Source organism: Heteronotia binoei, chromosome 6 (genome assembly GCF_032191835.1).
Source record: "Heteronotia binoei isolate CCM8104 ecotype False Entrance Well chromosome 6, APGP_CSIRO_Hbin_v1, whole genome shotgun sequence".
Lineage (NCBI taxonomy): Eukaryota > Metazoa > Chordata > Lepidosauria > Squamata > Gekkonidae > Heteronotia > Heteronotia binoei.
In genome coordinates this window covers 101,313,994-101,326,787 of record NC_083228.1, presented here as the reverse complement: position 1 = coordinate 101,326,787, position 12,794 = coordinate 101,313,994, and the positions used below count along the sequence as shown (strand labels likewise).

Here is a 12,794-nt window from a genome sequence, read left to right as displayed (position 1 = left end):
AGATTGTCTTAAAATATAAAGCATCTTAAAAAGCATTTCACTCCTTCCAGAAGGGAAAATATTTTGCAAGAGTATCTTCAGTGCTCTCTCCCAGGGCCTGGGGCACAAAGCTGGAGTAGAATCTTCATGCAGAGCCATTAGATCAGTTAGGGAAAGCAGCATTCAAGTCACACACCACTTGGGACCCCAGCTGAACGCCCTGCCTGATGCAAGAATTCTCCTGGAGACCTCAACAACAGTGATGAAGTCTCTGTACTTCTCTCCCCCCCACCCCCTGTTGGCCTCTCCCTCTTGCAAGGCTCCATTGTTCTTTGGGAAGGGAAAGCGTGAATGGTGGCAGGCACTGAAAGAAGCTGGGGACATTGGATTTGGTCTCTGGTTGACAATGCCATTTTATTAACTTTTTTTTCTACAAAGGAATTTCCCATACTTCCTGACCTGAAAGTAAACTCTGCATTAAGACAGACTGCTGTGGCTGCACAAAGACAGTCTGCTGAGGCCTGAAGACCTCAACTGAATCACACCTCAGTCACAAACTTACTATGTGGCCTCAGATCAAGACTCTGTCCTCTTGTGCAATATGAAGGTGACATTCCAGCCTACTTTTTGGGGTTATTATACGTAGTGAGATCAAACAGTGCCCTGAATACTTTAGTGGGACTATATAAAGCATTATGAAGATCACATCTACTTATAAATGAGCATCTACCTGCATTCCTACTATCCCAAGGAAGCATGTGAACAATTCTAATAGCCTTTCATATAGCCATTAACCTCAGCAGATTTTTGTTTCTTTGAGCCTGACAACAATACTGTGTATTACGGATAAGGCTTTCACTTAAGTAACAGTGTCAAGACTCAGAGGCTACTGCTGCTACTGGTCAGTTCTCTCATGCTGCAGCCTCCACAGGCAACTCACATAACAAGCCCTTGTGCCTGTCTGTGTTTTGCCTGAGCAGCAAACTCTGACATCAGACAGAAGGCTGCAGAAAAAGCAATGGAGCAAAAGAGGTGTTTCAAAGTTTTAAAGGAACAATAGTGAAAAAGCCATTAGATGGGATAGACCTAAACTAGAGCATGTTCTGGAAGAGGGTCCTTGCCGTGAAGAAACAGGGCATGGACTGGAGGCACATCTCCGGCCAGACACCGACATCTTTGAAATCAAATTGCATATGCCCTGCTAGCAGAGAGAGCAGGACGTTAAATCTATTCAAGGTTACCTTCCTCCACTGATGGTGAACAGGTATTCCTATATTTTCAAATTACATTTAAAACACTACTGAATTATCGCTTAATACACTTACTAAGAATATTCCATGTAATGAGTTATTTCTTTCCCAAGTTCTACCACACTATTCCTTACTCTGATGCTATCTCTTCACTTTCTATCCTTCTGTCCAACTATTCTAATGGTCTCCATCCCAACGGTCTCTTCTCTTTCCTGGCTCAGCCACATTGGAACTCTCCTGTCATTCCATTCCAATACAGTAAAGCCAGGCGGTATTACAGTAGCCAAGCACACAAGAGCCTGCAAAAAGTCCCTGAGAACACCTTCCCTTTAAATAGAAAATATTCACATTAAGTATACACTATATTATACAGAACAAAGCCATCCCCTGTTCAATACCAATCTGACGTGGAGTCCACTGTGCAGAAAATACTTGGATGCCTTTTTTTTTACTTCCTTGCTAATTAAAATCCTTAAACAAAATGTGATGGACCAGATAGAATGGATACTAGCCTCTTCATTTTGAGGATTCTGAGCAGGAACTTTCTCCAGATCCAGGAAATCTAGTGGCTGTTCACTGAGTGAGATAACACGAGGAGGCGTTTTCAGTGATAAAGGCTTGAATGGGGTTGATTGGAGAACATCTAGATCTGAAGGTCTGGAAAATGGAATGTCTTCACTGTTGCCTGTAACAACACCATTATATTAAAAACCAGGAACATTAAAACACTTCATTTATTAAGTGCGGTTTAGTGGATAGTATGCTGGAGCTGCACTTGGGAGAGTCAAAATTCAGGTCCTACCTCAGGTAGGAATCCCCTGGGTGATAATGAGTGAGCCACAATAAGCCTCACCTTTAAAAATAATTGAACATAAGAGAAGCCATGTTGGATTAGGCTAATGGCCCATCCAGTCCAACACTCTGTATCACACACACACAGAGAGAGTGGCTAATAGCCACTGATGGACCTCTGCTCCATATTTTTATCCAATCCCCTCTCAAAGCTGGCTATGCTTGTAGCCACCACCACCTCCTGTGGCAGTGAATTCCACATGTTAATCGCCCTTTGGGTGAAGAAGTACTTCCTTTTATCCGTTTTAACCAGACTGCTCAGCAATTTCATTGAATGCCCACGAGTTCTTGTATTGTGAGAAAGGGAGAAAAGGACTTCTTTCTCTACCTTCTCCATACAATGCATAATCTTGTAAACCTCTATCATGTCACCCCGCAGTTGATGTTTCTCCAAGCTAAAGAGCCCCAAGTGTTTTAACCTTTCTTCATAGGGAAAGTGTTCCAAATCTTTAATCATTCTAGTTGCCCTTTTCTGCACTTTTTCCAATGCTATAATATCCTTTTTGAGGTGCGGTGACAAGAATTGCACACAGTACTCCAAATGAGACCAAACCATCGATTTATACAGGGGCATTATGATACTGGCTGATTTGTTTTCAATTCCCTTCCTAATAATTCCCAGCATGGCATTGGCCTTCTTTATTGTAATCGCACACTGTCTTGACATTTTCAGTGAGTTATCTACCACAACCCCAAGATCTCTCTCTTGGTCAGTCTTTGCCAGTTCACACCTCATCAACTTGTATTTGTAGCTGGGATTCTTGGCCCCAATGTGCATTACTTTGCACTTGGCCACACTGAACCTCATCTGCCAGGTTGACGCCCACTCACCCAGCCTCAACAGATCCCTTTGGAGTGCCTCACAATCCTCTCTGGTTCTCACCACCCTGAACAATTTAGTGTCATCTGCAAACTCGGCCACTTCACCGCTTACTTCCAACTCAAGATCATTAATGAACAAGTTAAAGAGCATGGGACCCAGTACTGAGCCCTGCGGCACCCCACTGTTTACCGTCTTCCACTGCGAAGACTGCCCATTTATACTCACTCTCTGCTTCCTATTAATTAGCCAGTTTTTGATTCACAAGAGGACCTGTCCTTTTACTCCATGACTCACAAGCTTACTAAGGAGCCTTTGATGAGGAACTTTATCAAAAGCTTTCTGGAAGTCAAGGTAAACAACATCTATTGGGTCCCCTTTGTCGACATGCTTGTTCCCCCCCTCAAAGAACTGTAACAGGTTAGTGAGGCAAGATCTTCCCTTACAGAACCCATGCTGAGTCTTCCTCAACAACTTGTGCTCATCAATGTGTCTACTCATTCTGTCCTTGATAATTGGGCTTTTGCAATTATAAAGCACTGACATTTTCAGCGCATCTTATGCAAAGTTACAACAGTTGACGTTCATTGAAGCCAATTAGTGTGGCCCAGAATAATTCTGCATAAGATTACTCCTGTAAAGGCACTATCATAGACATATGATTTTAAAGACAATATTCTGTATTTAAAGTGTTTTTTCTCCATATAACTACATCATCTCACCTGCCATTAGTACGCAGCTATTTCAACGACCCAACAAGAAGAAAGACATAGGTTAAAATTTGATGGCGAGTGTAGTAGAAAAAATGTTTCATGCTTCTAATCCAGTTAATCACTCTCTGGGATTCTCAACAGCTGAACCAAGAATCATAATTAAAATGCACATATTTCAGAACTTGGTCTCTTCACTACCTTTGTAAAACATCACATTATCAAGTCTCAGGAAGAGGAGACGGAACTCTCAGAGGTTCAGAACCTACTTGCAACCATAGTTTCTGATTCTGGTTTGACAGGTAATCATAAGTCATGCCCTGTCAATTCAGATATCATAGCAAACAAGCTTTATACATTTTATTTATTCAGGTATTTCCACCTCACTTTTCTTTCTATTGTGGATTTCAAGAAGCTTACAACACCCTTCTTCCCTCCTACAATAAGTACCCTGTGAGAGCAACTGGCCTAATCACCCAGTGAGCTTCCATGAAATAATAGGAATACAAACTTGGGACTCCAAAATCCTTGTCTGGCACTCTAACCATTATTCCACACTGGCTGTTATTTAACCATGTTTTGGTATAATCATGAAGCAATAAACTTTTATATATATATAAGCAATTCCATTTTTGTTGCCAAATGGAAACTAATTAAAATTTAAAAACCCAGTGGAACAAGTGAATAGGATGATATGCAAAAATCCATACATATGTTTTAAGTTTAGCAGAGCACTTACACTGATATGGATTTGCATATCCTATGTGCATTTCCTTAGAAGAGAAATTCCACTGAAATCGCATGAACTTTTCTGTGAATAGGAACATTCTGGAACACATTGCAGGACCAGACCACACCCCGTTTTTGGAAGTCTGCCTCTGTAATATTTTACAAAACCTCCCATGTATGTCAGTGTCAAGTTAATCCCACGGGAGTTTCTATGAACAGGGAAGGAAGGAAGGAACAGTCAACGCACTTCTTATTAGTTTCTCTCAGTAGCCCTCTTTCTATTTCAACCACTTTATTTCTAGATAATTCACTTTAAGAATCCCTGCATGCAGGTCTTCGCTTGACTGTAGATACTGTTTCAAAACAGAGATTTTTATTACAGTAGAGAGCAACACACAAAAAGTTAAAATCTGATAGTACTTTAACAATGCCTCTCATCCAAAGGTAAACGTACCTGCCACTACAATCCGTTCTGGCACCTGCATTGTTACACTGGCATTAGGAAGCCCTCCATCAAGAACACTCTGCTCAAGATCAGCATTCGGTGGAGCTACCTTGAGTTTTTCTGGAACTCTCATTCTCTGGTTGATCCCTTCAGTGTACTCAATTTCATACTGAATTCGATTAATTTCTGCCATCTCAGCAGCTGGAGATGGGAACGCTGCTGTGCTCATCCTGACATTAAACAAAACAACTCAAATTATCTCTTAATAGTAAAAAGTAATACATCAGCTTCTTGTACTCTTGGCACAAAAATACAGTTCTTCACTAATTAAGCAGATTTTTCATTTTTCCAAAGCATATGGCCATTGTGTAAAGATGTGTAGTGAAATATAACCACTAAGATACCCCCTATAATTTTACATGCAAGTTAAAATTCAGGTGGCTGCTTCCTTTTATTATAAATTCAGATCTCTTCAGGCATGGACAAGCTTTATATCTTCTTTCTTCAGAAGCCCAGCACAAAGAGTTACTATGGAACAGATGAAAAATAAGTATAGATTGTTTTGTATGCCCAGCCAGGACAACTGTATAAGAGACATAGGGAACTGAGGGCAATGTTGCAAATATGGTAAATCAGGGTAAAAGAGCCTGCAGTTAGATAAAGCTCAGGCATACATTCTGACTGAATAATGAAAATGAAGGCTTCATCCCTCCCTCTCTGTAGTTTCACCCATAGATAACTGTAACTGTTTTAGAAAAGGAATGTAGGCATTATCTAGTGAGAGCTGGGATGAAGCAAGACTAAATTGCAATTAATTAGACAATACCTACACATTCAAAATGTGCTCTGTGTGCAATTTATTTCAGCAACTACCAGATTAAAAGAGCCTTCTTAGGTGCCAAGAACAAAGCTGTCTGGTTAACTTCTAAAGACTGTACTGTTCTAAGTGACAGGAGACAGAACATGCACAATTGGTTATCTCACTCTGCACACAGCTCATGCCACCTGCGCCAACTGGAACAGCACTTCACATAACTAGTCTTCTTGCCAAGCCAACCAAACAAAACAGTGTTAAGTGCTTCCAGCTAGACAGCCACATAGCTCAACATACATACGAACTTCAATATTAGACTTTGCAGATTTAAGTCCAATAGCACCTTAGAAATCAACAAGAATTTCAGGGTATGAACTTATAAGAATCAATGCTGCTTTCAACTGATGAAGGGAGATCTGACAGTTGAAAGATCATACCCTGAAAATCTTGTTGATCTCTAAGGTGCTACTACACTGTAATCTAGGTGTTCCACTGCAAACCAAAATAGCTATCCTCTTTAATTTAGTTCATATTTTGTCACTGGTGAAAGCAGAGGCAAAAGAATACCTGAGGCTCACTGACTAATTTTAAACCAAGACTCTTTAACAAGTTAACACCTCATTAATCTGGGTTATTATCCTGAATATGACTTGCTTAAAAACATCGTTTGCTGAATTTAGACCAAGTTCATCATTCTTGGGGAACAATACCAGTGCTACGTGTGCTATTAAAAACTGATAAATGGAACACAACCTATCTTTTGCCCATCTGTAGGCAAAGTGCTAGAAAACTTAACTGTGAAGATGGCCATTATGTATCTTGGTAACCTCATTATTTCAGAAGCAGGTTGTGCACTGATAACATCAGTGATAACTTTAGCACTGACCTCTAGACACTGATCTTGGTATCAGAGGATTATGTACTTTTTATGTGCCACTACATATGCCATCTGCTTGTTTACCAGCTCCATCAACACATAAAATGGTCATAAGAAACCTGCCACAAAGTGCTTGCATAGGAAAAGGAAATAAACTAATACTTGTCATTGCCTTCAACGAATTTAGATTGGGTCAGCACTCAAGAGTTCTAGATACAAAAGATTCTTCAGTTTGGGAACTGATTTTAGCCCTGTATGATAATACTTGAAATCAATTAATTTTATATTACTGTAGTTTTATTATTTTCTATATTATTATAATTTTATTTTCCTCCCTGTTATAAGCCACAACAAATACACACCAGAAAAACAGCATCTTACAGTAAAATCTTATGTAGGGAAACTCCAGTCTAAGCTAATCAATTTAATTGGGCTCCATTAGACTACTAAGCTTAGAATGCAGCAACTTTGTTTAAGACAGCACTGAAGCATCTAAAATATATTATAAATATCTGGATAATCAAGACTGAACAAAATTTCAAACTAGCAAAATGCCTGACATTTATTGGGGTGTATTAATCTGTCTATAACAAGTATTTGTCTACTGCAAGATATCCTGGTAGTTCAGTACAGTTCCAGGCACAATAAACTCTTTGAGGAATCCTTGTTAATAAGAAACAACCAGAAACTGAGAACAGAGGTCAGTGTTTGCTTTTAACTCAACAGTATCCCAAAGTCTAGCACTTTACATCCATTTTACTCCATGTGGAAAAGTGTAAAAGAACCCTTGAACACACCATTGAAGTGGAGGTCAAACCTGACTGGCCTTTGGAAACTCCTGGAACTGCATCTTGATCCTATACAGGTTTATGCCATAACCCATCAAAAGCTCATTTCATAATCATACTTAGGACAGGACAGAATGAGCACAGGGTGGTGTTAGGTTTTGCCAGTTACTGATTCCAGTCCACCCAGTGCATATGAAACTGGTCAGAAGTTTATTGGAGATCAATACAGAGCAATGGACCCTTGTGCTACAAAGCCATTGCTGAGAATGGGGTAACTTACTAACAGAATAATATACCAAGCAAAAAGGCGTGCAAGCTAAAGCCAGTCCATGTCTGTTAAGGTTCTCAGGATTAGGTGTATAACATCGTCTTGGGCACTTGGGCACTCCAGGTTGTCTGGCCAGAGCCAGATGTTGCCATGGCTACCAGATAATAGTTCTACTGCTAACATCCTCCTCCTGTGCATCTTGTGGAAAGTTACCAGCAAGCAAAATGCCAAAGCAAGCACAATTGGATACATGTTTGAGCAAGGGAGAAAATGAATATACAGTCCAGACTATAAGGGTATAATATAGCAGAGGTGTCAAGCATGCGGCCCAGGGGCCAAATCAGGCCCCTGGAGGGCTCTTATCAGGCCTGCAAGCAACTGGCTGTCATCTTTGCAAGACTTGCTCAATCGCACAGCCGAGCTACTGAACCAAGCCTCTCTTCCTTCTATTGGCTGAGGCTCCTCCCCCACCTGATGCCCTGGGGATGGAAGGAAAAAGCCAGAGCTTCCTTTGCCCAGTTCCCTGGATCCCATAGAAGAAATACCAAGAAAGCACCTTTAAGACGAGTGCTAATGTTTTAATTATTTTTAAGGGTTTTTTTTTAAAAAATCTTTGTGTTCGTCTGTGTCCTTTAAAAAGTTTATATTTCTGTTACCTAATCTTAAATAGGTACACACATGGCCTGGCCTGACATGGCCCAGCCTGACAAGATCTCATTTATTTAACCTCTGTTAAATATAGGGCTGCAATATAGTGTGAAGAAATAGGAATGACTGAATATGAATGAACAACTCAGTACAGCACAACCATCTAATGCTCTGACCCAATTGTCAGGGAACCTGATAGGTGGGACAAAATATTCAGGCATTAGCTTGTGTAGATAAAGAGTTGATGGAACAATTTTTTTTGTTACCAACCATTAACAGTGATGGAAAACTTGCCAACATTTTCAAGTTACTACAATATTGGGCAACTGACTTTTTCAGCCCCGTGGAATTGCACAAAACCTTATTTAATTTTAGGTTCAAGATAAAGGATTTTAATTAGGAAGACAACTCAGTTGACCAGTCAGGCCAAATACAAGTTTCTGAAACAATTTAATTATGTCAGCATCTACAGGCATTCTCTACTCACTACTACAAGCACAAGCTCAACTCTATGGCTTCCACTAACCTTCCTAAAGGAATGTCACTGCTCGATCGCTTGCTCATTTTGGCGTTTGCTTGCAAGGTTTTAACCAAATGTTACTACACTGCAGCACTGTTTATGTTACATAACAGTCTCCCTAAACAGTGTAACTTTTGTATATAAGACAGCATGACAACTGCTTTTCAAGCTGTAAGGGAAAAAAACAAGAGCAACATTAGGCATATCACTTAATGAAATATTTATTACTACCAAAGGCATTTGAAATCTATATATCTATTCTGTAATGGCAACATAACAGGAATATGCTAAATAGCTTCAAAGTAGTCACATGATTATGGGTTCTAAGATGCAATTTCTTTTCGAAGCTCCCAATTCTGATTTTGAAAGAGAGGTGTTTTCATTCATAGTCTTGAAGATACAAAGCAACCACTTGACAAGCTGTCCTCAATTTAAAAAAAAAACCCAACAAAAATACAGTGTTTGTGAATACCCAAAATAAAACCATTGGGCTTGCAACTTCTTTGATTTTAAGTTGCAGGGAATGTGACCATTTCAGCACATGATGCTACAAGATCCTAACTCAGTGACTGAAGAAGTGGTGTGATATTTTTGCAACCTAAGTGCTGAAGAAGATCCACCTAACCATTCTGACTACCAACAAAATAATGAAGGCAATGGTCAGCAATTGCCCTTGCTTTCTTAAGGGAAAAGGAAGACAAGTGAATGAAGGATAATAAAGCCAGGGCAACTGTGAACTGAATGACAACAGGGGTTGCCAACCCAGGGGAGAATATTCTGTAGACTTCATCAAGCTCTCAAAACAATATACATGTGTATACCACAGAGGGGAGGAGGAAGAAGACAAGGCAGGTTGGAACACTCTTAGAACTGGGCTGCGAGTACAGGAAATGCCAAAATATGCCTGGTCCATGAAACCAAAGTTGCCTAGTCATATCCTACCAAACAAATACATACACATGGAAATGGGGCTGGTTTGATTAAACCCAACTGAGCTGATGTTGGACAAAAAACTGAATATGAGAAAAACCTGCCTTGTTGTAAACAGTAATGGTGCAAATAATAGCTACCCACAAAGAGAAGGGAAAAGAAACTAAAGCAGCCAAGCAAAAAAAAAAAAAAAAAACTCCAAAGGAAGTTTAGAAAACTAGTAAAGGGCCAAAGGTTAACAACATTAATAGTTATAGATAAAAAGACATGTTTATTTTTTTTTAAAAAAACATATAAAACAAGGTTTTAATATGTTTTTGAAATAAATGTGTATTTTTGTTTATAATTATTGCTTTTATATGTAGAATAATAAATTCACAGAGTTGGAAGGGCCTCCAGGGTCATCTAGTTCAGCCCCCTGCACAATGCAGGAAATTCACAAATACCTCCACCACACACATACAGACCCCCTGCTCCACGCCCAGAAGATGGCAAAAACCTCCAAGGCCCCTTGCCTGGACAAAAAAATTCTGACTGACCTCAGTGTCAATCAGCATTTTCCTGGGTGTTATAAGGGGTCACAAGAACTAAGCACTGATGCAACCCTTTGTGCCCTCCTCCTCATTATTTGCCTAACTCACAGAATCGGTATTGCTGTCAGATGGCTATTTAGCCTCTGTTTAAAAATCTCCAAGGCAGGAGAGCTCACCACCTCCTGCTGAAGCCTGTTCCACTCAGGAACTGCTGAAACTGTCAGGAAGTTCTTCCTAATTTTTAGCCAAAAACTCTTTTGATTTAATTTCAACCCACTAGCTCTGGTCTGACTTTCTGGGGCAACAGAAAACAATTCTGCACCATCCTCTATATGACAGCCCTTCAAGTATTTGAAAACTGTGATCATATCACCTCTCAGTTGTCTCCTCTCCAGGCTAAATATATCCAGCTCCTTCAGCCTTTCCTTATAGGACTTGGGTCTCCAGACACCTCACCATCTTGTTCCAGCTTGTCAATAGGCTTCTTAAATTGTGGTGCCCCAAAATGAACACAATACTCTAGGTTCGATATAATCAGACAGACTTGGCCCTCATGAGGGTATTTTACTTGTAGTCTTAGGACCTAAACTGGAAGGTATATATCTCCAGTATATATAATCATTATTGACAAAAGGCCAGATACGTTTGTGCCTTTCCCCCCACTCCAATTTTTGTGTGCATCATTCAATTCCAAATTGGAACATTCCATTTTGGGTCCTATATCAACTGCTTATCTCCTTACAAGTATAACAGGGTCTTTGTTGTATGTTGTATTATGTGATCTCTGAAGAAGGCTCTCGTGGGCCAAAATGTGTCAGGTCTTATATGGGGTTTTTTTTGTGCAAACAATAACTAACCTCGTGACAGAGTTGGAACATACTGGGTGGGAGCCAACTTTATGGCAAAAATAGCAGCAATAACAAAATTCTCCCACCTGTGTTCACAGATTGCCTGCACACTCACAGGAACATGTGCCTAGGGCTACTAAGTCATACCACTGGTCTACCAAGGTCAGTACAGTATACTCTGCTTAGCAACAGCTCTCCAGATCTCAGATAAAAGTCTACAATGACAACTACTTTATCATTTTAAATGGAGATGCCAGGGGCTGAATCTAGGGTCCCTGGTCTATTTTAGTGTCTCTTGCCAACGGATGTATATGTGTACAAGGTCACACTGTTGACACCTGAGGAGAGAAGCTGGAGACTGAACCTAGTAGAGTTAGCATCCTCTAGGCAGGGCCTAGAGCATTTCTGGTATTACAAGTGATCTCCAGACAACAGTTTTCCTGGAGAAAATGGCTGCTTTGGAAGGTAAACCCAATAGCATTAAATCCCAGTGTGATCTCTCCCCTCCCCAAACCCCATGGTCCCCAAGCTCCATCCCCAAATCTCCAGGAATTTCTCAACTCAGAACTGGCAACCCTACTGCCAGCCTAAGACAGCTTCCTCGCAGAGCAAAGGCTGCATCACTGAGCAAAAAAAAAAAAAAAGGGGGGGGGGACAACTATCTGAATAAATACATTTGGCATGGATGCGTAAACTGGCCTTCAGGGAGAAACAAAAGAAGTTGCAAGAGGTAAACAGGGCAGGGGAGACGTAGGCAAAGGAAGGAAGGAAGGAAGATGGGGGAGTGGGGGGGGGGGGGCTGGCGCTGCAGCATCAGCGGGTACCTGCGGTAACGGCGGGGGAGGAGGAAACATAACGGTAGTCCCGGGGAAGGCAATTCCGTGGCAGAGACGCCTGCAGGGAATGCAGTTCCGCCAGTTGCCGAGGACGGCCAAAGCCCGGGAGGGGGTTCTGGCAACTTCTTTTCTCGCTTTTTCGCCTACGCTTGTTCTGATGGGGAGAAGGCCCAGACTAACGTACCCCTCAGCTCTCACCCTGAGGCCAGCGGAAGGGCGGCGGCAGCTGCCTCTTCCCCCCCGGGACCGGCCCGTAAGGCTCCTCCTCTTTTTCTTCTGTGCGGAGCCGTTAGCGGGGTACGAACAACAGCGCCGAATATCTTATCTACATAACTCCGGAACAAAAAGAAAACAAACGAGCCGGTTTGCTCCCATTGCGCCACCGTAACTAGAAGCGCGCCGTGCCCACGTCACGTGACCGAAGAATGGCGGAAGGCATGGTGACCATCTTTACTACGGAAGCAGGGCTGTTCTTCCTTAGATCAAGCCGAAGAGGTTTCTTCTCTTCCGGTCATTTGGTTCGAAAATAAATCAGAAGTCTAGTGGTATCTTAAATTGTTATTCCAGCTTGAGCTTTCGTATATCAGAACTACTTCTTTAGATGCTTAGTGAGTGGTAATTTGTGAAAGCTCATGCTGGTCTAAAGTTTGTCCTTAAGATAGCACCAAGCATTCTGTTTTATTGTGCTACATTAAACTAACACAACTAGTACCGATGGAATTATTATAACACTGGAGCCATTCATATGAAAAGCGCGAGATTTGACCTCTAATGTTGATACACATCTTTGTTCAACTTATGCTGATAGTTTGAAAAGGTAAAAGTAGTCCCCTGTGCAAGCACCAGTCGTTTTCGACTCTGGGGTGACGTTGCTTTCACAACGTTTTCACGGCAGACTTTACGGGGTGGTTAAGTGAATGCAAGATAGAATTGCCAGGTCCCCCCCC

The 12,794-nt window shown here is 41.2% G+C and overlaps 1 protein-coding gene across 1 annotated transcript in view; it reads right to left on the bottom strand.

Moving 5' to 3' along the window:
- MFF (mitochondrial fission factor) overlaps window positions 1-12,230 on the bottom strand; it is a 33,747-nt gene extending 21,517 nt beyond the window's left edge. Inside the window, exons 1-4 of the mRNA XM_060242222.1 lie at window positions 12,032-12,230; window positions 8,707-8,869; window positions 4,795-5,015; window positions 1,742-1,914 (exon numbers count right to left, since the gene is read on the bottom strand). Of these exons, the coding sequence (XP_060098205.1) occupies window positions 1,742-1,914; window positions 4,795-5,015; window positions 8,707-8,744 (432 nt within the window). The 5' untranslated portion in view covers window positions 8,745-8,869; window positions 12,032-12,230. The remainder of the gene's footprint in view (window positions 1-1,741; window positions 1,915-4,794; window positions 5,016-8,706; window positions 8,870-12,031) is intronic.
- Between the last annotated feature and the right edge of the window lie 564 nt (window positions 12,231-12,794).